Here is a 26,360-nt window from a genome sequence, read left to right on the forward strand (position 1 = left end):
GGAGTCATGGGGTGTTGGGCGGGGGGGCTGTGTGGTGTGGCATAGGCCCACTCCCGAGGAGAAGGGGCTTGCTGGCAGCACACGGCCGGGTAACCCACTGTGCATCTGGCAACTGCCGGTTTGTAAATAGTGCCCTTGCATTGGGTAGAGTGGGGCTTCCCCTGCCATGCCATACCCCATTGCCTCTGGCTGACCCCTCGCTCCGGAGACTGACCTCCCCCCGCCATGTGCCATTGCCCTCATGGGGGCCCACAGATATATTTGGAGCCAGCCCCACAAAAGGTTAATCGGGCCCTGCAGATGCTTGGTGCAACTCACTACTTCTAGTTCAAGGTCTGACTCAACTCCCATTGACATGCATACAAGTGTTTCAGCTGGTGTACAGGCAAGTTGGCATGGGCCCCCGTGCATTAAAGGTGCAGTTTAATTTATGCACAAGCAGCCTGCAGTAGCACATAGAGCCACATTGCAATGTGTGGTGCTTTTCTTAAAGCCCAAACTCCGGGAGGCACGTTGTTATGGGAGAGATGTCGCTTTCTAACCCTCGTGCTTCCAGAGGGCGGCCTCAAGCCGGCCACACCCAACAACAGCCACCAGGTTTAAATCTCATGTTTTTTAGCCAATCTCGTGGCTGCTGGGCCCCGCCTGCTGCCGTTGGGAGGCTTGGGGCGGGCAGTACGGAGCTGGGCAGACAGGGCACCCCTGACAGCGCTGCGGGGTCCTAGACTCTGCCTTGTGCCTGTTGCCTGGACGGGGAGCCCAGCAGCAGCACCGCCTGCGTAGGGCCACAGAGTAGAACACGGGGAATTTATTAGCCAATCACGTTTCTTTCTCCTTATGCCAGCCTAGCTACGCCCTCTGGCCCCTCACCAGCTCACGGCTCCGGGGCACAGCTCTGTCCGGAACCAGTGTTCAGGGGACACGGCTCTAGCGGGCACAAACGCCCGCTGCACCCGGAAGTAGCCTCGCCGCCGCCGCCACCAGTGGAGCGCAAGGAAACGTTCGGCGCAGGTACGTCCAGTAACGTTCTCTCCGCCACGCCGCTCCCTAGCAGCGGCAGAGGAGGCGGTGCTGAGACGCTACAGGGGCTGGAATGTGACCTGCCGATTTGCTCCTCATGAGCGAGTCGGGAGGGTGTGGGCGTGGTTCCGCTAGGCCTGCGACTGCGGCGATGGGGAGTCGGGCGGAGGTGAGTGAGCGCGCATGCGCGATGCCCCGCTTGCTGAGCATGAACAACATGACAGTGACAGGCTGCGTAGGGCAGGGTCCGGCGGCTCCGGGCCGTGGTATGTCCCTCCCCACAAGGCCCATGACAAGGGCAAGGCCCATGATCTCCCCTCGCCCGCCGTACCTGCGGCCTCCAGCGCACTGCGATGATAGGGGAGCTTGGCCCGGTGCTGTAACAGGCTTAGGCCCAGCTTGGGGCAGATGGCGGAGTCCTGAGCTTGATTTCTCAAGCCTGCCCTCAGAAATCACCGATTCCCCATGCTGGAGTAGTTGTGGGGGCTGCACCGGTGCTGCTTATCCTGTGCCTGTAAGCCTGAGGCCTTGTCTACACTACAGCTTCAGTCAACATAACTTATGTCACTCTGAGGTGTAAATCCCTCCCCTTCCCAGTCACGTAATTTACATCGACTTACTGCAGTGTCGACACTGCACTATGTCAGCGGGAGATGCTTTCCCCGCAAGGTAGCTTCTGCCTCTCCTTGAGGTGGACTAATTACGTCGACGAGAGAGCTCTCACCTATTTTTTCTTGTTCTGTGTGTGTGTGTGTGTATATATATATATATATATATATATATATATATATATCTTCCTACTGTATTTTCCAGTGCATGCATCCGATGAAGTGGGTTTTAGCCCACGAAAGCTTATGCTCAAATAAATTTGTTAGTCTCTAAGGTGCCACAAGTACTCCTTTTCTTTTTGTTAATATTGTACTGTACATAAGAACAGCCATACTGGGTCAGACTAAAGGTCCATCTATCCCAGTATCCTGTCTTCCGACAGTGGCCAATGCGAGGTACCCCAGAGGGAATGAACAGAACAGGTAATTATCAGGTGATCCATCCCATGTCACCCATTCCCAGCTTCTGACAAACAGAGTCTAGGGACACCATCCCTGCCCATCCTCACTAATATCTAGGGGTGTAGGGTTTTTTGAGGGTTGGTTTTTTTGATTGTTTGGTTTTTTGGAACCCTATTATAGTCTTGGCCTTCACAATGTCCTCTGGCAAAGAGTTCCACAGGTGACTGTGCGTTGTGTGAAAAAAATACTTCCATTTGTTTGTTTTAAACCTGCTGCTGTTTAATTTCATGTGATGACCCTTAGTTCTTGTGTTATGAGAAGGTGTAAATAATACTTCTTTATTTGCTTTCTCCACACCAGTCATGATTTTATAGACCTCTGTCATATCCCCCGTTAGTCGACACTTTTCCAAGCTGAAAAGTCCCAGGCTTATTAATCTCTCCTCATATGGCCGCCGTTCCGTACTCTTAATAATTTTTGTTGCCCTTTTCTGAACCTTTTCCAATATCCAATATATCTTTTCTGAGATGGGATGACCAGATCTATGCTCAGTATTCAAGATGTGAACATACCATGGATTTATATAAAGGCAATATGATATTTTCTGTCTTATTATCTATCCCTTTATGAATGATTCCCAACATTCTGTTCCCTTTTTTGACTTCGGCTGCACATTGTGTGGATGTTTTCAGAGAATTATCCACAATGATTTCTAAGATATTTCTTGAGTGGTAACAACTAATTTAGACCCCATCACTTTATATGTATAGTTGGAATTAGGTTTTCCAATGTGCATTACTTTGCGTTTATCAACTGTAGATCAGTATGCTAAAGATACTAGGGTGCAGGCATTAATGCTTGCATTTAGATATAATACTTGCAAATCTGCATCTCCGAAGAAGTTGTTCATCTTAGGAATTTGAGGACAAGAAAAGCTTTCACCGTTTCTGTTGGTTAGAAGTAACCAATAACTTCTGTAAAACATTTCCCAATCACATAAGTTCTCCTTAACATTTAAAGAATAAGGATTTTAGAGAGTTTATAAAAGAAATCAGTTTAAATAAGAATATTTTTAGAATTCTTTGTGTGGGTGTAAAATTAAGGGGCTTCCCACCCCACCCCCGAGAGGTGGGATGAAGAGACCCACTTGTATTACTTAGTTTACAGCTCTGATAATACATTCTAAGCACCACCTCCCTTTGGAGTATCCTGACTAAAGCCTTCACTTTTTGACACAAACAGGTCTCTTTCTAAAACATAAATATCATACAATGTTTGTTTTCTTGAGATAAAAATCATGTCTATACCAAACTGGTATCTTTTACAGGGTGGAAGTCCCCTGTTCTTTGACAATCCCCTTGTTGGTTGTTCACCCTTTTGACCAAATGACTCATAGATTTATAACCTACCATTTGTAGTACACTTACATTTTGAGGTTAAACACTTCTAATAAATATTCTATACAAAGCACAACTCAGTAACTAACACATTTATACTATAATTTGAAAGATGTCTATATAAGAAAATATGGAATGTTAAAACTAACTAGATGCTCTAAAGATGCATTCCAGAGTCTGTGTAAATATATTTGAAGGTAATAAATATGGCTTTATGGCTAAGGAGGTATCCTCCTCTGACACTTCTGGTGCTTGTCCTTGGTTGACAGAGAGCAGAGATTTCCTAGGAATTTCCTTAATTAGCATGAACATTTCAACCAAAACCATAAGCATATGAATTACTCTATTCTATAAACATATGATGTTTATAAGTATCTACTAAAATTCAGTAAAAGCATAGGCATGCTTATAATAACCTTTAATAATAATAATTTTAATAACTTTTTGTATCTGTATTTGCATCATATAATTCAGTCTTTTTGAGTGAATTCTCCTGACCAAAGACATGTCAATACCTACTGATCTTGTATGGGTTTTGCTGTACATTTTTTTTTTTTATGTTTACACTAAGTGGTTCTATTGAAAATGTAATGTTTGGACATAAGCTTTCCAAGCTGGTGTTTGAGGTCATCTTATTCATTCAGTTTTGTGACACTCTCCTGTAACTGAGTTGATTCTGTCAGTATTTCAGAACTATTGAACTATAGTCTGTCAGAACTGTAGTCTCTGCTGGTCCAGGTTTTTGGTAGTGTAGTATCTAATATTGAATAGTAAAACAAATCTCTGATGTTACCCATGATTGCCACTTAATTGGGTGGCTTTTACTGTACAGTTGTAAGCCCATATCCTGTAAACTTTTACTTTACAGGCATGCGTGCCTTTGTGCTGGTCTGTTTGCAGGAGTAGGGCCATAGAGGTCAAAATGGCCACTTGAAATAGTACCAGAACTTCTTTTGTGTCTTCAGTTACAGATGAACGTCAGAGTTACGTACCCTCAGGAATGGAGGTTGTTCGTGATGCTGAACAAAATGTTATGGTTGTTTTCAAAAATTTACAACAGAACATTGACTTAACACAGCTTTGAAACTTTTCTATGCAGGAGGAAAATGCTGCTTTTAAACATCTTAATTTAAATGAAACAAGCACAGAAACAGTTTCCTTACCTTGTCAAATCTTTTTTTTTAAACTTTCCCTTTATTTTTTTTAGTTGTTTATATTTAACACAGTACTGTACTGTATTTGCCTGTGTGTGTGTGTGTGTCTGCTGATGCCTGATTGCTTACTTCCGGTTTCAAATGAGGTGTATGGTTGACCGCTCAGTTTGTAGCTCTGAGGTTCTGCTGTATTTTAGATATCCAGAATTGTCATCTCTTCTGTGTTCTATATCTCTGTTTTATCTTAAAAAAAAGTCTGATCAAGAATTGAGATTACATTTCTGACAGAATGAGTCGTCTCCAGCTGCTGTGGAGGAAACAATAGAATGCAAACAAAATACCTTTTTAATTGCAAAAATATTAATTTTATTTAAAAAATCCTATTAACAAACAAAACACATTTATTGTTGACTTGTATTTTGTTAATAGGTTTTGAAGCTTTTCAGAGCATTGCACAGAACACGGCAACAGGTTTTTAAAAATGATGCCAGAGCCTTAGAAGGTAAGAATTTTTGTCTTCCTAATGGATCCTCTGCATCTCTACAAAAGCTCTAAGGACCTTCCTCCCTTCTGCATGCCCCTGTCATGAAGGTCTCTTAGAGCAGTGGTTCTCAAAGCCGGTCCGCCGCTTGTTCAGGGAAAGCCCCTGGCGGGCCAGACAGGTTTGTTTACCTGCCGCATCCGCAGGTTCGGCCAATCGCGGCTTCCACTGGCTGCGGTTCACCACTCCAGGCCAATGGGGGCTGCGGGAAGGGCGTCCAGCACATCCCTTGGCCCGCACCACTTCCCGCAGCCCCCATTGGCCTGGAGCGGCGAACCGCGGCCCGTGGGAGCCGCGATCGGCCGAACCTGCGGCTGCGGCAGGTAAACAAACCGGTCCGGCCCGCCAGGGGCTTTCTCTGAAAAAGTGGCGGACCGGCTTTGAGAACCACTGTCTTAATGCAACTATCATCCCTCTGTCTGAGGGGACTTGAACTAGATGGAACCTGCTGTTGTTTAATCAGCTTACGGGGTTCAGTCAAACAGGGCAAAGCATTCTTTCTTCTTTTGTGAGTGAAGTTTGCATGTATGCTCTGCTGGTCCAGGGAGCAAACGGATGGAACAATGAGGAGTCCTTGTGGCACCTTAGAGACTAACAAATTTATTTGGGCATAAGCTTTTGTGGGCTATAAAGCCACTTCATCAGATGCATGGAGTGAAAAATACAGTAGACAGGTATAAATATACAGCACATGAAAAAATGAGAGTTGCCTTACCAAGTTGGGGGTTAGTGCTAACGAGGCCAATTCAGTCAGGGTGGATGTGGCCCATTCCCAAAAGTTGACAAGAAGGTGTGAATATCAACAGAGGGAAAATTACTTTTGTAGTGACCCAGTCACTCCCAGTCTTTAGTCAGGCCTAATTTGAAAAAACTTCAAAAACAGGCTTCAGCGAGAAACTGAAGAACTAGAATTAATTTGCAGCCTTGACACCATCAAATTAAGCTTGAATAAAGACTGGGAGTGGCCGGGTCACTACAAAAAGTAATTTTCCCTCTGATACTCATACCTTCCCCACAGATGGAAGAGGTCATCAACTTGAGTCACAAGTGTGATAGAACAGATCACTACTACTGTGTTGTTCGGTTACCTAAGCAAAAACAAAGAAAAAAACCTCATCCATTTAAATACTTCAGTTTGTCAGTGTTTTTGAGTTACTAGAATAAGAGGATGCATCATGATCACTTTTTTGATTAGAGCTGTGCAGAGAAACGTAATTTTGTTTCACGGAGGATTTTAATATTTTGAAATTTGGTTTTGTTCCAGTTGGGAACACAGACCAAAATATTTCCAAATTCTTCACAAGAGGGAGTGGGGCAGACTGCCCCAGAGCAGTAGACCCTGGAAGCCTCCAACTTGGGGGCACTCTACTTGGCAGGCTGCTACAGAACCAGAAGCCCTGAGGTTCCCAACTCCCAGGCATGCCTCACAAAACTTTATTGAGCGCTCTCTGTTCTAATACTAAGAAGAAATGGTCCTGGTCCTGACTGTACCTGGTTACAGGTATTTTTAACAAGTTTGTAATATAGTGGAGGATGATTTGTTTTTGAAGCAGATCAGTTCTCACTGCAAAGGTGTTGTTGAAAAGCCTTGGGGGAAAATTAGTATTCTTTTTCTGTTTTCTATTTCTATTTTTTGGAGAGATTTGAAGGAAAAAGGGGTGACTTAGAAAGGCATCTCTTCTGTACTAAGTGTAAGCACTGGCATAGAAGAAGGTGCCAGGTGGAAAGAGAGAGAAGACTACAAAAGCAATGGTTGGGGTGGAAAGAGCCAGGGAGCAGAAGGGAATGACAGAGGGGAAGAGCCAGTGGTGTAATTATACAGGGCTTTGAAAGTGAGTTTTAGAAGCTATACCTTAAGGGCTGATCTACACAGCTTTTTGTACTGCTATAACTATATGAGTTAAAAAAGTGATATAGCTCCCTAGCATGGACACAGACAGATATTAATTTCCTTATATGAGCGTAGTTTAAGCTTGCTTGGTCTTGTGCAGTGTTCTAAAAAGCTTAAGCTATACCAGTCACACTCAGGGTCATGCTTTACCTTTACTACTTAGAAGATTTTTTAGTAACCCAGAATAGTTATATTAGCACAGTAACTGTGTGTAGACCAGCCCTATGTGGAAGAAAAGTAACAGAGATTGAAGGTACATGGGAGATTAGCATGGTTAGAACAGTGTAAGAAAGGAACAAACTTTTTAACAGCAGCCTTTTGGAGAGAGTGGAAGGTGGCAAGATGAGCTGTATGGAGCCAAGCAAGGAGGAGATTTTTTTTATAGTTCCCTTAATACGTTTTTTTTAAATGTGTTAAGGAAAAAGGTCAGCACTATAATCAGCCTCCTTCCCTTGCATATGTTGTTTCAGAGAATTGTTCAAATATGAAGCATCCTCCGTCTAAAATTAGTGGGCTAAGAATGTCATCCTGTCATTGAGCAAATTGTGTGGTTGTGGATCCTGTAGTGCTTCAAAATGCTTTTCAGTTATATTGAGCTAAAGAAATATCAGTCCCAGTAGCTCAGTAGTTCATCTCTTCAGAAAGTAATTTTTTTCATTTGTTCACTGGAGTGTATATTAATAAGCAGAGAAACAATGTCAATTTGTAATAGTCTCATTTCATCTCATGATTTTCATAGATTATTTCCCAGCACAGAGATGAGAGGGACACATCACTTACTGTTAGGGAGTTGACAGTCTATTTTAAACAAAATACCCTGGGCTCTGATTTCAATCTCTTATAAGCCCTGTGAAAGGCAAATAAATTTGTTTAGTGCATAGCAGTCCACTGGGCAACCAAATGCAACTTTTCATACTCTGCAAATAAATTTAGTTAACTGTTAAAGAACTTCATAAAGCTTGGAAGGCCAATTTCGTCCCTTTTTTGTACATTTATTTGTACATTTTTTGTACATTTGTTTTTTCCCTTAAAACAAATGGTTGAATATTTTTCTGTTAATGGCAGCAATCTGTCACTCACATGAGCAGGTCTGGAATAGAGGAACAAGGCAGGGAGGGAAATAATGATTAAAGTGTATTTGCCTCAAATTGTTGTGATTTTCCCCTTCACCCATTTCAGAGAAATAAGGGGGAATCTCTCCCTTATCCATGCTGCCCCTTACTCACATCTTCTTCCCAAAGATTAAATTACATCTCTGGCTAGAATCAAGCTAATAAATAATTTTGTAAACTGTAATATTATGAAAAAATGTTAAGTAGAACAGAACCATGGTTTTAAAATTGTAGTCTTGTTAAATCTCAGCCTTATCAGAGCATGTCCTAGGCTACCAAACACCCAACTTGTTCATCTTTGTGTATGGTTGCTCTTAAAATGAGTAACACAACTCCATCATACAGTGAACATGCATATTTGAACTGAGCAGATACAAATACTAGTGATATATAGTAGTATTTTGAGCTTCTTTTTTTAATAACATATCTTATTACAACACATTTCTGGTGTGATTGGTGTGGGAATAAAACATGCTATCACTCAAGTTCCACAGAGATCTTGAAGTACAAGGCTGTGGTCTGAGTGAAACATGAAGTGGATAGGTAGTAAAAGGACCATAGCTGTAGAGCAGCATCAACAAACAAGGGGCAAATTTGTCTACTGAAGATGGGTTTTAGCTGCTAAGGAATGTGGGTTTTGAGCCAATGACAAAGAACTGATAATAAAGTGAGGAAATTTAAAAAAAAACAAAAAAAAACAACCGAAACAACTTTATTTTACTTGCCCCCTTTAGCTGCAAGACAAAAGATAAATGAAGAATTCAGAAACCATCAAGATGAGACCTCTTCTGAGAGAATAGCAGAGGTATTTTCATTGTGATGCTGTTCTCCATTTTATACTATTAAGTCTAATAATACTTTACATTCACATAGCAGCATCTTTTATCAGAGGATCTCAGAATACTTTGCAAACATTAATTGAGCAGCGCAACCAGAGCTTTGTGAATTTCAAAATGTTAATTTCATGAAACTTTGTGTACAAACTTATTTTCTATTTTGTGTCCTGCTTTCACCCTCAGTTTATGTAAAAATTACAGGTGTCACTTTTCACATTAAAAACTGCAAGAGAAACAGTTTTCCATGTTTACAATTCAAAGCCATTTTTGTTCTGCCTGTTTTCAAGTTCATAACAAAATTAGAATTGTTTTTCCAAATTGTCCATTTAGTGCAAATATTTTGCTTGTTTCTCCTTATGCAGTCAAGCTAAGTATTAGACTGATTATCAGAGTAGATGATCATAATGGGCCCTCTGGCCTTAAAATCTATGAATGACTCGCTTATACTCACTTTACAGATGGGTGAAATGGGGCACAAAGGTTAAGTGACTTGCCCAGTGTCACACAGTGAGGCTACATCTATGCTATGAGCTAGAGGTATGATTCTCAGCTCGTGTACATGTACTTATGCTAGTTCACATCAAAGTAGAATGAGTATGTGTATGCAAGATGGGAATCACACCCCCTAGCTCATTAGTGTAGATGTAGTCTGTTATTGGCAAAGCTGGCAATAGAGCCTAGTAGTTCTGACTCATATCATATCACAAACTCCTTTCCTCCCAAATAATGAAGTGCTTGTGATTGAGTTGTTAATACAGATGCATTAATTATCTCACCTTTCTTTATCTCTCTGGTAAATTAAGGGACTACAGTGTAGAAAATCCTTTTAGCTCACTATATAATTCAGACTCTTCCAGCTGTTTGCAAAGTCTTTTTAATTAGCAGTAAGATTATGAATTTTCTTGGGCCTGCAATTATTAACACTGAAACAATGTGAACTGGAGGTTTTATTTTACCATACATGCTGAAGAAGTGAATTAATTGTTGTCACTCTTCTAATTCAGCATATTTTCCAATTCATTGAATTCTCTCTTTAGAAATCCTCTTGTAGACATATGTATGCTACTCCTCCTGAGTCCACGAGGGGAGGACTTAGAAGAAACCACATCTATATGTCAGCATATATTGTAGAAAAAAACAAACTAAGACAATCAGTTCAGTACTTTGCATCCTAGCACCCACATATCACTGACGTTAACGCTTCTGAACATTCGTTCAAGACTCTCTGTAACGTGTCTGATTGTTGCTCAGCAACAGCAGCAATATTTCTGTGCGTGTGTCCTAGGCATCAAGTTCTGTCTTCTATTTTTTAATTTAATGATATGACACTGTTTTAACTGATGTACAGATAAGATGCCAGGTGAAATTTCCAAAGCTACATTAGTACGGAGTGGTGATCTACAAAGTGCACATGTTTAATATTGACTCTTCTTTTGATGCTAGTTAATTGGCCTATTCATTGAGTGAAACATCAGTGGATAAAATTCTTGGTCTCCAGCAAGGCCATGATGGTATCCATGGTGGGGGAAAAAAACACAACCTGTCACGTTTAATAATTTATTGTGCATTTATATGCTGAAGTGCCATTAATGCAGAAGAATTGGACCAAAGAGTGCTTTACAGACACAATCAAAACTGTTCGGCTCCAAGCACTTCTGTACTTCTGAAAATCAGGCCTCCTATTCAGGTATCCATGTATAGACTTCGGTGCCTAATTTCAGGCATCCATTTTTCAAAATCTTGACTATATTTATTTGTTGTTTCATCCACTGCCAGAGTAGATTATAGCACGTTTTCCAGCCCATGACATTAAACAGCTTTTTAGGACAAGAAGTGAAGAATAACTACCTGAGAAATTTTGCAATGTAAGAAACTCTGTTCCCCCTAGGCTTCTCACTTGTGCAGCTGTATACATTGCAGGAAGGTGCTGCATACAGATAAGTACTAGCCAATTAACAAGTACTGTCTTTGGCAAGGGGCATGCACATGGAGACCTCTGTCATGCTTCCTCTCCGATAGGAAAAGGATTACAGTGTTGTAACCACACACTCCTAATACTGCTGATCTCTAGGGAGAGGGGGACTGCCCCTTCCCCAGCCACTCCTGCTGCTTTTGGTCTCCTTCCTGTGGCACCACTGACTCCTCTTCTCAGATTGGGGAGGAAAAGAAGGGAGAGAAGTCCAAAACTTACCAGAACTGTAAAGAACCTGACTGCTTGATGACAGTTCTTGCAAGCTGTTCCTCCTGGAGTTCAGGATAATTGGACACAAATTAAAATATAATTTCTCTGGTAATCCACCTACCTAAATATCCTCCTACAGTTTCAATTAAATACAGTATTTTCTATTGCTGTGTGTGTTATCAAACAGTAGACTTTTTCCATCCCAGGCAACCATACACCAGAGTGAGTGATGTATCGATTCATAAGCACTTTGGGATCCTCCAGGATAAAAAGCACTATGTAAATACAAGATGTCCTATTATTCGGACGATAAATCAAATGTCGTCAGTATTTTTATATACTTACCAAACATGGCAAATGTCTACAAGAGTAATTTTGCACTGTTTTAATTGCTCTGTTTTTTCTTTACTAGCTTATGAAAATAGGTTCAGATGTTGAAGTTCTACTCAGAACATCTGTTATACAGGGACTTCACACAGGTTCTGACACTCTGAGTAAGTAGAGCTGCCCAGCATCTCCTTTTTTTTTTCTTTTTTAATGGTATTTAGAACTGTGCTGAACGTCAGTGACAAAACCTGAAACTGAGGGTGTGTTTTTCCTTTTGTTTTCGTGTTGTATATTATTTATCCCAAACTTGGGCCAGGATCATTTAGATTTGAAAGGCTAGGCTGAATTATGGTGTCTGGTGGAAGATTTGTGATGCTTGCTTGATTGGTTTTGACCCAGCGCCAGTCAAAACTTTGCAGTATTGGGTTAATTCAAATCTGAAATTGTCAAACTCAAAAAGTGAACCAGTATAAACCCCGAAAAAGTCTTGTACAGGCCCTCAAGTTTCCCATAGTCCTACATGTGATTGATGTACCCTCTAAGCATACATGTTCATGTGCCAGAAGTGCCAGAGAGCTCAGTCTGTGACACGCTTCAGGAGAGCCTTCACCCTCTTCCTTCTTTCATCTCCTGTTGCGGAGAAGCCTGTGCCAGCTCTGAGCTTGCTGGGACTCCTTCTGTCATTATCACCATAAAAATTGCCCATTTCCCCCCTCTTTCTGCATCTGCTGGAGAAATGGGCATTGTTGTAGGCACCTGCTCTTGCTTTGTGTTGCCACCACTGTGGGGAAAATAGATACAGTCTCAAGCAGCTCCTCTCCATCTCCTACATTTGGGGAAATTAAATTCTATCCCAGATGGGCCATCCCTCTGCTAAGGTGAGAGAATGAAGAAAAGGAAATAATGTATGAGGACTGAGTGTGGGTCAATGAAGAGTGAACAAGGATGAGAGGGAGAAGGAATGGGATTGGTAGAGGCTGGCCTTTAGCTCTAGGAGTCATTTATCTCCCATGTAGGAAAACTAAATTAGAGTCAACATCATGAAGTTCTGTATCCTGAAACTTTAATTGATATGAGTGCCTTTTATGTATTTAACTTTCTTTGTCTATTTTCAATAAAACTTAAACCCATGCATTGTGGATCAGTTTCACATATCCATGTATGTCAGAAGTGTGTTCTAGATCTGACTCAGGTTACAGGGAAAGTCTAAGTGCTCCCTGTATCATTTTTATGTCTCTTCTTTTGTGTAATAAACATTGACAAACTCATTTAAGCAAGGTGTCGTCCTTTCTGTCAACTTCCTTAATGCGTAATGGTACATAAAACATTAAGGATGTCTCTTTGGAATTTCTAACTTGTTAGTGTTTCCTCTCTGTCAGTCTTGAATGAGTTCAAGCTTTCCCTCTTCAGCATGTAGCATGATGGGGCCTCTAAGCACCACCTTAATGAAAATTTTTACTTTTTCTTCATATTTGTCTAACTGGCCAGCTGAAGTCAGCCTGAGTATTTAAAAAAAAAAAAAGTGTGAAAATTATGCATTAAGTGTGTGATTTGGACTGTATGTCAGATTGAGAAGGCTTTGGATCCCTGTACCCAAATATGAAGTTGTGGTCTATGGTTTGAAATCCCCTTTTTGCAAGAACAATAAAGAAATTGGGCATGTCTATCTCTTTATTCTTCTGCTGTTTATTTTTAGGTTCTCCTAAGTAAAAGAACGGAATTGTTATAAAGGAGATGGATCAAAGGGGTCATTCTAGAGGTTCAGAATGTAATGAATAGTAATAAAGGTAAATAGGGTACTCCTGTTTACACGTTCACATTATAAAGGAAAAAGGAGACATTCCAGGATGTTAGAAAGACAGTAATTTAAAACTGATAAAAGGAAAGGCATCTCTGTTTTACACAATACATCATTAAGTTGTGGAACTTATTGACACAAAATACCTTTGAGGCCAAGAGCTTGGAGTTCAAAAAAGAAAGTAGATGTTCAGCTGCATAATGAAAGAATTAATGGTTACATTAGATGGGATAAAAGCAAAGCATTTTTTAGAAAGCATACACAAACCCTTATGCTTCATGGTAATAGGCCAATTACTAAGTGCCAGAGGCTAAGAAGAGTCTTTCTCTGTGAACAGGGTATTCCATAACTATCCAGTAGTTGGTTTGTTGCACCTTTCTCGGAAGCGTCTGGTACTGATCACTATCATCCAGCATGCTGAACTAGATGGACCTACAGTTCTGTGGCATTGACTACATTCCTGATCTCATCGGTTGTTCTTGGAATACCATTAAAGAGTTTATGAAACTGTGATCAGAATATTATGCTGTCGTGCAGAGAGGGATATTAAGATGCACTTCATTGGGAAGGATTACATTTTCATAGAAACTAATGTCCTATATTGTTCTCTAAAAATATCCTAGGTGTACTCTTTTTTTATTTCTGCCAGCACTGGACAGTCATGTGTGAAAAAAGTTTTAAAAATGCTAACAAAAAGAGATTTGCAGCTAAGAGCTTGTGTTAGTCACATTATTCAGAATCTCACCAAACAGATTTTTTGAGACATTGCTGTGCAGCCTGTCAAGTCAAATTATCCACTGTTGTACAAGAGAGTTGGCGCTAGTCAACTTATTTTTATTTTGCAGAGCAAACTGATACAAGCAGAGCTTTTCTCACCCTAATTTACCCAATATGCAATGCATCCTGATGGTTTTGACTTTGGGTTTGCTATAGTGATGGGTGAGATGTGTGCCAAACTTTATTTTTCAGTGAGAGGTTAGGAGTCTTTTTTTATTTGTCCAAGTATCAGAGGGGTAGCTGGGTTAGTCTGTATCCACAAAAACAATGAGGAGTCCGGTGACACCTTAAAGACTAACAGATTTATTTGGGCATAAGCTTTCATGGGTAAAAAACCCCACTTCTTCAGATGCATCAAATAAATCTGTTAGTCTTTAAGGTGCCACCGGACTCATCGTTGTTTTTATTTGTCCGTTCTTCCTCCTCTCTTCTGTTTGATACTTGTATTTCTCTCTCATGCACACAGTCTTGTCCCTAAAACATAGAGGAAAAAAATACATGTGAACACTGGGGCACAAATGTTTCTTTCATAGGTAAAACACAAACAAAATATTATTCAATCCATTTAAAAATGTGTTAAATACTGTTTTAGTACCATGGCCAGAAAATGAAAAAGAAATGCAGCTTCAAGGGAAGCAATTTCCTTGCTTTTTCTATAATATATGGAAAAACAGCATACTTTGGATGAGATGTGACTGATTACACACATGGAATGGAATTTGGAGTGTTTTAGAAGTTTACTGTACCTTTGTTTAGTACTTGCCTGACTAGTCAAAGTACAGGATTGTGTTTGCGACCATGGTGCCTCAGCTTGTAAGTGGTGCCAGTTGTACAAATCTGACAGCCCTCAGGTGCAAACTCCCAAGTGGATATCCAAGGAGCCAGATGGTCAAAACTTTATTAGAGCCAAGGGCAGTTAGCACAGTGCACAGCCAAGAAAAATCCAACACACTGTTCTTTTCTCCTGCAATAAATGTCACCTGATGCTTGATTTTTCTGCTGTTCTTAAAAGAACAGGTACAGCATTGATAAATGTTACAGATTGTAAAGGAGGTGTCTGTATATTTTAAAGTATGTTTTAAATACATTAGAATCAGGATTGCCAGAAACGTTGTAATTTGCTATCCTGTTTTGCTAATATGTCTTCACAAGAGAAATGGCTAAATGTAGCAATGATAGACAGTTAAAATATTTTCAAGGATGTTTTTAACAGCAAATTAGGTGGAGGAGGTGGAAGAGATTTCTGATGAACAGAAGGTAAAATGTTAGTACATTTTTGTTGGCTTAGGAAATTACAATAGTGCTTATTCATTGCTTGTAAAAATATTAAAGGCCATGTATATTTTTGTAGATCGTTATGATAAAATATTATTCTTACTGATTTTGTTTGTTTGTTACAGTGCTTATACCCAGGAAAGATCTGCTACTAGACAATGTTCCTTACTGTGATACACCAACACGAAAGCTTTGAAACTTCAAGGACTAAAGTACATCTTTTCTTTTTTCTTTTTTCTCAAAACAAAATTAATTTCCTGGCACAAAATCCCTGAAAACAAGTAGCTGAAATCTCTTGTTCAGACTAAACTTAGAAAATATTGAATCCTTTTGGCAGGAAACAAAGATTAACTCAGTCCACTGATTTGTACTCTGAACTGGGAAGGTGAATTTGAGAAAATCAAGATTGATGTTCTGTGTTTCAGAAGGACCCTTCTCTTCATTTGGAAGGATTACATTTCCAAAGAAACTAAAGTCCCATATTGTTTTCTAAAAATATTCTAGGTGTACTCTTTTTATCTCTGCCAGCAGTGGGTATTGTCAAGTCTGAAAAAAAGACTCCAGAGAAAATGTTTAATTGTGTTTCGGAGGTTTTGCAAAGTTAAATAATAATAATAATAATTACAAATAGAAGTAGAGTGTTTAGTCCTGAAAATATTTATTTATAAATTCAAATATATTGACAAACTAATACAAAATAATGGTGAAAAAACATACTATACTGTCTAGTTATCTTTTTAAGTATAAATTGCACCACAGATCTGTTTTCTGAAATTGTCATTAGCTGTACGATAGTGCACTGGTAGCATATGAGAGGGTTCTTAAAGGCATATCTAAATAAATTATCAGCCTTCACAGATAGCATGAGTCTGTGTTTATATTTTTAATGTGCAAGGGTGACACAAGACTGTATTGGGTTTGGCTATTTGGATCACACTGGAGCAAGGAAACTTAGTCAGCCTAACAAATTGTGCTATGTTAAGTAGACCATAATGCTAAAGAACTTGCATGTTATGACCATAGATTGATTTACTGAGGCATTTATCAAAAATAGAGGCTGGTTACATTCAAAGTGGTGATCAGTAATAACATGGCTGTGTGTGCATCTTATTGCCGGAACCAATCATTTTAGTTTAAAAAAATATTTATTTGGAATAACCTGATATAAGTACTGTCAGTGAGGGAGATGCAACCAACCAGTATTTGATAGATACATTTTGATAGAGAGAAATGAGTGGGGGGGGAGGGGGAAATCTAGTTAGATTATTCAAATGAATGTAGTAGCAAAACTAACTACATAAAATGTAAAATGTTCACTCTGACTCACAAAATTGCCTTATCCTGTCATTCTTCAAATTAGAAAGTAGTTATACATTAACAATCTATTTTATTATACTTTTTTGTAAATTAAAATTCAATCTGAAATTCTTTAATAAGCAAGGTTTCAGAGTAGCAGCCGTGTTAGTCTGTATCCGCAAAAAGAACAGAAGTACTTGTGGCACCTTAGAGACTAACAAATTTATTACAGCATAAGCTTTTGTGGGCTACAACCCACTTCATCGGATGCATAGAATGGAACATATAGTAAGAAAAGATACAGATATAGATAGATATACATACAGGAAAGATGGAAGTTGCCATACAAACTGTAATTAATTAGCCTCTTACAGTTTGTATGGCAACTTCCACCTTATCTGTATGTATATATATGTGTGTGTGTGTGTGTATATATATATATATATATATACATATATATAACTTCTTACTATATGTTTCATTCTATGCATCTGATGAAGTGAGCTGTAGCCAACGAAAGCTTACGCTCTAATAAATTTGTTAGTCTCTAAAGTGCCACAAGTACTCCTGTTCTTTTTAATAAGCAAGTGTCAAGCAACCTGATTTCCTGACATTTATCTTATTTAAAGTAATTTTTATTCAACCTACGTCACCTTATTTCATTTTTTAAAAAAGAGCCATCTAGTTCTTGCTGTTTCACTAGCTACTGTGGGCCAGTTGACTTCACTTTGACTTGGAGCAGGCCCTACTGAAAGTATATATCGAAGTTTGTATATATAAAAAACATACTGATATCAACAGTAGATGGCAGTCTTCCATTTATATTAAGGAAGCTGTACACAGTACAAGTAAAAATAGTTTTTGTGAGACGATATCACTCTAAACTTGTGCTTATTCTGCCATTATGCACATGTCTGTTTGTTTAGTCCTTGATAGGCAATATATGGAATAGTATTGAATAGAAATCAACCCATACTTAAACTGATCAGTATGCTGTCAATGTGTCATTATTATTGAAGTGTGCACTCCCTTTGAAAGGAAACATACACCTTAATGGGTCCTCTAATGCAGTGAGTCCCTACACTGTTGAGTAAAGATGGTTCCAGATTGTGTCCCTCAGATCCACACCTAAAAAGGTCCCTCTGCATGGATCTCCTGCTTGCAGTGCACAAAAGTGGCAATTTCCCTTGACGCTGCAGATAACTGTCTGTGTAGTATCTATGGCTGCTGAAAGGACAGAAGGGAGATACATTGTTTTCCCGCCATGCTTGTGAAGAATATCTGGAAAACCCTAAATATGTATGAAATTTTCTGTGGTCCTCTTCTGTGCAGTGCACTCTCACCCCAGGAGTGAAAAGGCCTGGGGCAGCTGCTGGTAAAGGAAGATCTGGTATGTGGTTCCAGTGGAGCTGGAAGGCAAGTCAACACTAATGAGGAGGTACAGGACCACCTCATGGGTGGCCCAAACCCTCTGTTTGTTCTTTGGTTTGGGTGGATGAATAACTTTCCCTCAGCCTTGTGAAACAGTTGGGGAAAATTCAGTGGGACAGATTAGCTGATTTTAGGGGACTAACACAGGGAGAACCTAACCAATAATCAAATATCATGGAACTGCAGATTCAGCATCTTGCATCATATTCCAGACATGGCTATCATCCTGCATGGAATTCCATGGGCACTCTTTGTACCTCAGTTTCCTTGTATATTGTAATATATATAAAAACTCTAGAGCTGTTTTTCCCTGAATAATATATATAGCTGAAACCCTCAGAGTTTTGCCCTTGGTTTAATGGACATAGGATTGTAAGAAGAATTGCATCAGTGCAGTCTGCTTATGGTTCTACGGCATTAACATTATATGCTCCTTGCTGTCATCATATATTCCTGGGCATTGGACCCACACTGGAGTTTCAAATGCGAGGAGGAAAGAAATCAGTCTTGACATAGAGTGCTGTTAATGCAGAACATTGCCAAACCCAACTGGTTGCTCTTGAGTCTTAAATGAAAATTGAAACCCAGAACTGGTTTTGAATTAGTAGGTGACTCTCAAAAGGTCTGTGAGCAGAGCCAGCCCTAGACCAAATGATGCCCCAGGCGAGGAGCATTGTCGGTACCCTCCGCACCATTTGTTAAACTTTTTAATACCTTATTTTTTATTGCATTTGTAGGCCATTTCACAACTTTGGTGAATGATTTCCATATGTGATTTATCCCTGTCACACTAGTATCTGTAAATCTCTATTTATTCATGCCTATGTAAGCAAATTAAAAAAAAAATAGTTTCCTCTTAACTTATAGAACGTAAGAACAGCCACACTGGGTCAGACCAAAGGTCCATCTAACCCAGTATCCTGTCTTCCAACAGTGGCCAGTGCCAATTCCAAGAGGGAATGAACAGAACAGGGAATCATCAAGCGATTCATCCCCTGCCCATTCCCAGCTTCTGGCAAACAGAGGCTAGGGACACCATCCATGCCCATCCAGGCTAATAGCCACTGATGGATTTATCCTCCATGAATTTACCTAGTTTTTGTTTTTTTGTTTTTTTGAACCCTGTGATAGTCTTTTTAATTTTAAGACTACTTTTTAACTTTAAGAAAACTTTTTAATTTTATGAATAACTGAAATGTACTAACATCAAGAAATGGAACTGTGCACCAACATTGGGTGGACCAATATTAAATAGTGTTACAGTAGGTGACAGCCTTAGAATATTAACCCTAGGTCTTTAGTTCTAAAGGTCGCTTTTCTCACCTTTGCCCTTACGAACTGAAGCCCAGCGTCAGAAAGAGCCAAAGACTGGCCAATGGCATTTTCAAGTGATAAAATAACAAGTGATGTCAGACTCTCGTCAGCCATCGTCGATCAAAGACATGGTTAATGAGCCTGAACTTGAAAAAGCTGCACTTACCACTTTTGACTATGACTGGCGGCGTGAGCAGAATCCTCAAAGCAATCCACACATTAGGAGAAGCATCCGTCAGCTCTGCATCATGAGTAAATTGGAGAACTTGGAATGGTGAGTGCTTCCCGTGTGGAAAAATGTGACTGATGTCCAATTCAACATAAAAACCCTGTATCACTGATGTCCAAACATTCCCCAGGTGGCAACGTTCACTGAAGGTCTGTACAATTGTTCACAAGTGTTTTCCTGTCCACTGGCAGCTTACTAAGGTCATACAAACTCCCCAGGTCTTTTTGTGGTGCTTTGTTTGTCTGAATCGTTCTTCAATGGACACTCGAGCAGTGTTAATGAGCAAGCAGAAAAATTCTCTTTTGAATTTTTCTTCCAAGCTTTCCATCACCTCATCTTTGCCCTTATAACCAAACTGTCTCGTCTTCCGCTGAATACGAGTTTCCTTGAAGACCGACTCAACTCCTAAGTTTTCTGCCATTTCTTAGGCAGCAGCGATGACATCTTCAAATCCGACAGCAAAGTCTATGTTCCGCAGTCTTACAAAACCATCAAACATTACATGTTAAGCATGGCAAAAGAAGTGATAGTATTAAGATAGGGTTTTGATAGATATGTCTGATGTCTTATTAAATATGTCCTTTATTAGTAGCTACTTACACTCTTCAAGTCTTAAAACACAAGTACTTTTTCACAGTTACACAAAGTAAGGTTCACAGTATTGCAGCTGGGCTCTCACTTAACTTCACTTTGTTCTTATATCTCACTGACTGACTGGCAATACCCTGCCCTTATATAACTGCAAGCTGACAACATTCTAGGAGGTTCAAGGAAAATCCAGTTCTCAGAAAGTCTGGAAGGTTCCACGAGATTCTACAAAGATCCGAAACATTCTAAGAGGTTAGTGAAAAATGAATCCACATACGGAATACTTGAAACTAGGGCTGTTGATTAATCTGCTCTGAAACTGTGAGATGCGCTGAACCTCCTCCAAGGTGCTGAGTGCCATGGGGCAGTGATCTCCAGCCGGTGTAAATTTTCATAGCTCCATTGACTTCAGTCTCATTATAGGCTTGAGCCTTATCATCTGTTATGCCCTCAAAGCATTGGACTAGGCTCAGTGCTACAAACCTTCACTGCAATTGTGTGTATTGTAGTGGAACTGTAAATAAGGCAATTCAGCTTCTAGTACTGGCAGTTCCTTACACTTCCTTTACAAAAGGGGAAAAAATACTGACAATTGAAAACTAAAAATAAAGGCTGACCAACTATTACAGGAAGAGCTGAGTCCTAGTACTTCCCTGTCTGAGATAAAACTTTCCAAAATATTTGCAATAGAAAATACAATTTATCCTAAAACTTCCAATTCAGTTTGCTGTGAAATACCTTGATCATTACTGTTAAATAACTGGTCACAAATATAATTAAAGTCAAAGTACCATGCAATGATAAGGTTGGTATTTTACAGACATGAAGGTCAGGAAATTCACAGTCCTGGTTACTCTAGCAGTCAAACTTTGCCCTGTTTTAGGTGTGTGGTATGTGGTGTCAGCTTTAATGCTAAATTCTGTGTGTACAATGTGCTGGGGAGACCGTAATTGTGTAACTCCTGAATTTTTCAGATTTCATATGTCAGACTATTCACACACACACACACACACACACACACAAAGTTTTCCTGGGTTTTTGTTTTGTTTTTTTTTTTTAGGGAAAAAAGGGGGAAGAAATAATTTTGTCTAAATGGGTTGCTTCTTCCATCTGCAAATTTTCCATTTAGTCAGCATTGTTCATGTTCCAGTGTGTGGCTGAGAAAGAAGTAAAACAGTATCCGCTTTTCAACACTGCTTTTCTCATAAAGTATATACCTCTGCTTTGTCTCTCCCTTCACTGAGGGTCCAGTCCTGGACTCAGGCCACAGCTCAAGTAAACAGCCTGTGCAGTGGAGAGCTATGTAGACCTTAGGGAGAGAGAGAATCCTCCCTCATAGGCTGCAGTGGGTGGCAGGGCTGCTCTGTGGCACTGCTACTGCAGACTTAATAGTCCCATAACTGCTGCCCCTTCCTCACCTCTTCTGAGGGGAGGGGTCAGTGGAGGTGGGTGGAAATTGATCTGCCTGCCCCAGGACGCCCTTTAGAGAAACTTGGGGTGTGGCCTCCCTTCCGGGGCTTCAGTACGTTGCCTTCATGCTTTCCATGCAGCAGAATTGCACTGGTGGAGAAGAGCGGGCTCTGACCTGGGTAGTACTTCTTTACAGATTGTGGCTGAAGAAGGGACAATCATCCAAAGATCAGTGCACAATTTCCTTCCTATTCTCAGCATATATTTAAGATCAGTTTTGTTCTCTTGTTCAAAACAGCTCTCTTGTGAGTGTGTAGATCTTTATCCATCTGGTCACACATTTTCTATTCTGATAGACTGTTGCACTGTGCTTCAAAATTATCACTGACAAAGACAGATACAGCCTGAAATCAATTCTTGGTGAAGGGTCTTAAGCCAAAAGCTATATGGCAGATAGTTGAACCAGGGTCTATGAAGTACAGTGCATTCAGGGAGAAGAAGGGAAGAACTTGCTCTGTCTACATGCCTATCTATGTCACTACACAATATAGCCTTTAGACAGTAACTTCCATTTGACATGGTGACTTCAAAGGCTGTGTGTACATTAGGTCCTCCAGCAGTTTGACCAAAATGTCACACTAAAACAGTAGGGAAGATATCTCTTGTATGAGAGCATAGTCAGAGATGAAAAAGAGAGAATATTTACCCAGCTGGAAGTGGTCCCTGAAGGAGTTTCCCTGTATGGGCAAGAATGTGCCTGATTTTTGGTCACTGCTATTTGATTATGCAAGTGGGTTCCTCCTTAAGAAATATTCCCTGAATGTAGACCGTGATCTTGGAAATTCGAACAGACAAGTGGTTTCTGACCGAAATCAGTGGAGTATAAGCCTGTGGGAGGCTCCTGTCAGACAAATAATGAATATGAACCAGTCATGTCAGTGCTCTGAAAAACAGAAATGGCTTTTGACCAAAGAAAACAGAGACGTGAAACAAAAACAAAATGCAAAACAAATGAGAACATGAATGAGGATGAGGACATCAAAATTCACAGAAGGAAGATTACAGAAAGCAAGCTGGAGAGAGATGGAGAGGAAAAAAAATTACTGTGTTCCAAATGGTTCTTCAAACACTATTTTAACTATTAATCATATAAAAGTTACTTAAACTAATGGCTACAATCTGTAATGTAACTAAAAGTTTAAGGTGTACTGAGTATCTGTGGAGCAAGGGGATACAAAAGATAAAAGTGAAGAGAGAGAACGGGTAGTTATGGCTATGGCCTGCCTTTGGCCGCAATTCTGTTGCACTGAATATATTCAGCATTACGAAGAGAAAGGATGGTCAGGGTATTAGCTTAGAATTTTGGAGAACTGGGTTCAATTCCCTGTTCTGCCCCAGGAACTCTCTGTGACCTTGGGCTAGTCACTTTGGGCTAAATCCATAAAAGGGATTTAAACTTATCATTGCAACACCTAACTTTTTGGCACCTTGCTATCCATTGGAGTCCACAGCCTTTGGCCAGGAGCTTAGGCTCCCTATATGATGCATAGGAAGAGTTAGGTGCCTAAGAAGGGGATTCACAAAAGCCAGCATGCTGAGCCAGGAGTTGCCTAAGCTAGCTACCAAGGAGGGAATTAGGTGTCTCATGGAAGGCACCTCCCTCCACTTGAGATTCTCTGCCAAGATCCCTCTCCTGAAGTTAAGTACCTAAGGCAGGTCAGCCCTTTCTCATGTAGAATGGGAGAGGAAGATATGGTAGTTGAATCCAGGTTTCCTATCTCCCATGAGTGCCCTAACCACTGGGATATGGACTGTTTTGGGGCAGACTTTCTCAGTCTCTTCTGTTGAAAATGTTCCACTGTGTATAAAATAATTAAATAGTCCAAATAGGGTCAGATTGGCTCTATAGCCCAGGGGTTAGACACCCTCCGAGGAAGTGAGAGAATCAGGTTTCAATCCCTGCAGAACTGTAAAGTGCAGAATATGCAGAGTCCATTTGCTGGATGAGTGATTGCTAAATAACTCAGGCTACCTGAGTGTCTGCCTACCCACCTGTTGGCTGACAACAACTGGAAATACAAAATTGGTTCCAGCACACAGGTCTCGTGAAAGAAAAGGAAGTCAAATACATAAACAGTATTTTCACATAAGATGACAGTCACACAGGGCCCCCTGGCTCACAAGGCTCTAATCTCATTCAGCTGGTAGGCAGACCTTCTGTATGCAAGGTTATTATGACTAAGGACAGTTTTTTCCACAGGAACAAGTGCATCTTTCTTCTCTGTTGTGTTTGTGTTGTGTTTGTCACTTCCTTCTAACTGGTGGCACAACATTTTCTCCCAGCACCTCCCTCCAGGAGTATGATTCTGCTTCTCCAATACAGGCTGCAACAATTTTCCTTCCTTTTTTCTATTCTGCTGCCTTCAATATGTAGGTGATATTCCTCTGAAGTTCTGTTGCATCCAACCTGGCTAGTGCAGTTGATCTTTTCCCAGGGTTTGGCTGCGGTTGGAGATTGGATCAGAGCTAGCATGCTGAGACTGAGGTAACGTTGGTTTCTCAAGGGAAAACAACCAGAGGACGTAGCAACAGTTACAGTAGCTCTCTCAGAGGGAATTTGCTTGCCTTTTGTTTCTCAGTTTAGAGATCGCAAAGAATCTTCAGATGATCTGCCCTTATTATTGGAGTGAAATACTGCAGTTGTAGTCCACAAAAGAGAAGTCCAAAAGAGAAACAAATGGTATTAAAGCATCAGCTCCTCAAAGCATGTGCCTTTCCCAAGCACAATTAGCCTGAAGGTCTGCACATCATCTAAAATTGAATATGAAGATAAGGTTCCCATCTTCCTAGGAGGAACAGATTTTTCAGATATGCTCTCAGCAATAAACAGGAAATGTACCACAAAATTAGGAGGAGGGCAGAGAATCATTCCAAAAAGAGTGTGAAAAGTTTTATTCTCTCTTTTGCTGTAGTACTAGTCTCATGGACTCAAAGAAATTAGAAGTGTAAAAGGTTTTATCTAATCCTCCTTCCTGCCGGTAAAGGACTATTCATTGCAGTCCATTTTCTGATGCTTTATGAGGTCTAGCTTTAAATATCGCAAGTGGCCACCTCCATTTTTCAGGGGAATGGGGGAATATTCCACAGTCTAAAAGAACTCTCTGAGCAGGCTCCCATTCACTTCAGTTGGATGTGAATCAGGCCCCAGGTGTTTTTCTTGACATTCAGCCTATATATATTCCTGGTTTAAAATTCATCTTATCGGTCCCAGTTAGATCTTCTTGAACCATCCTAATATTCCCTTTCATCCTTTGGGTTTACACCCTCTGAATGTTGGTAGACATATTGAGCTATTTCATGGAGCAGTGCTAGTCTACTGCAGCTGTGTTTGCTTAGGGTGGCAATTGGATATTTGAATGGCTTAGCCACTTGGTTAAGCTTAGTTTATTCTCCACTTCACATTTCAACCAGTATCATTTAAAAAAAAATTTTTTGTTATTTATTTTAAGATTTCAATTGGTTGCTTGCACCTTTGTTTTTTAGCTATTAGGGAAGTCCCATCATAAACTAGTTCTCTAAGCAATTGGTAAAATAACAAAGAGGTTTTCCTGATGATTTATTACTGATAAAATTTTCACCACAGAGTCAAAATGCTCCCACAAAGTTTGAATTTTTATGAATCACCAGAAATCTCTTTTATTTTTCTGAAATGGGCCAAATGTTACTAGTGATTTGATGGGATTTTTCCTGTTTTATTCCAGTGGCAATTTATTTTTCTGCAATCCTTTCTTCCTTGACATATAATAAAGGAGGTTGTGTGGTTAGAACAAAGTATTGAGACACACTCTGATTTACTGTATATTCGCAGCTCTCATTTATTGTATATTTGAACCATTGATTCACTGTATGACCTTGGACAGATGTCTCAATCAAGCCAAGTAGAAAAATGGATTTAAAAAATTAAACTCTCTGAAAACCAGATGCTGCATCTGAACTGAGCTTTATTGAATACTTATAACACCAATGCCCTGTGCATTTAGTATTCCCTTGTCTTTTTTTTTTACGCCCTTGTTTCATATGTTTATTACCAAACTAATGTTATTACATATATATGTGTAATTTTTCTCTACTTGAAATATTTGCAGCTTCAGAATGGTAAAGAAATAATTACAAATGATAATGAAGGGAGCACCACTGCACACCCTTGGGTGGACTCTGAAGCTACAATGCTATTCTAGGGGAGGTGGAAGAGTGGCAAACTGCTGTGGTCCGTGCTGTGTGATTCAGCTTCTGATGTACATTCTGCATATGTGATCCCTCTGAAAAAAAATAGGTACAATATCCTTTTGAACCCAGGTTTATTACTCTTGTAATCAGTAAATCCCTGATCCTACAAAGACTTACATATGTGCTTGACTTTACACACTATGAAGTGGACTGAGTTCAATGGAATAACTCACAAGGAGTAAAGTTAAACATGCAGGAGTCTTTGCAGGACTGGACCCAAGAAAGTTGAACTTATTTAAGAACAAGAAGGAAGCACAGACACACTCAACATACTTGACTTTGTTTCTAGAAAGTGAACCAGGTCAGATGAAGAGCAAAGCAAATCAGAGTCGAAAGGGGCGGAAGCACCTTGTAGAAGTGAGGATCCTGCAGCAGCCTCACCACACAGCCATGCAGTCAGAGCTCTGTAGGTCTGGGTGGTGTAGGACTGGGGATCAGTTGCTCCCTGTAGCCTACTTCCTGGGGAATCCAAGGTTTTTTCACTC

At 40.1% G+C, this 26,360-nt stretch overlaps 1 protein-coding gene across 2 annotated transcripts; it reads left to right on the plus strand.

The window, feature by feature from the left end:
• Window positions 1-909: 909 nt before the first annotated feature.
• Window positions 910-26,105, plus strand: LYRM7 (LYR motif containing 7). Of its 2 annotated transcripts, XM_073344879.1 has the most exons (6): window positions 910-1,189; window positions 5,011-5,083; window positions 8,860-8,930; window positions 11,556-11,637; window positions 15,446-15,532; window positions 25,734-26,105. In XM_073344879.1, exons 1-5 carry the CDS (start codon window positions 1,118-1,120, stop codon window positions 15,514-15,516), a joined length of 369 nt encoding a protein of 122 aa, XP_073200980.1. In that variant the 5' UTR covers window positions 910-1,117; the 3' UTR covers window positions 15,517-15,532; window positions 25,734-26,105. The 2 variants fall into 2 exon arrangements, with proteins under 2 accessions (XP_073200980.1, XP_073200979.1); XM_073344878.1 differs by lacking the exon at window positions 25,734-26,105 and having other exon boundaries at window positions 912-1,189; window positions 15,446-16,786.
• Window positions 26,106-26,360: the final 255 nt, after the last annotated feature.

This window comes from Lepidochelys kempii, chromosome 5, assembly GCF_965140265.1.
Source record: "Lepidochelys kempii isolate rLepKem1 chromosome 5, rLepKem1.hap2, whole genome shotgun sequence".
Lineage (NCBI taxonomy): Eukaryota > Metazoa > Chordata > Testudines > Cheloniidae > Lepidochelys > Lepidochelys kempii.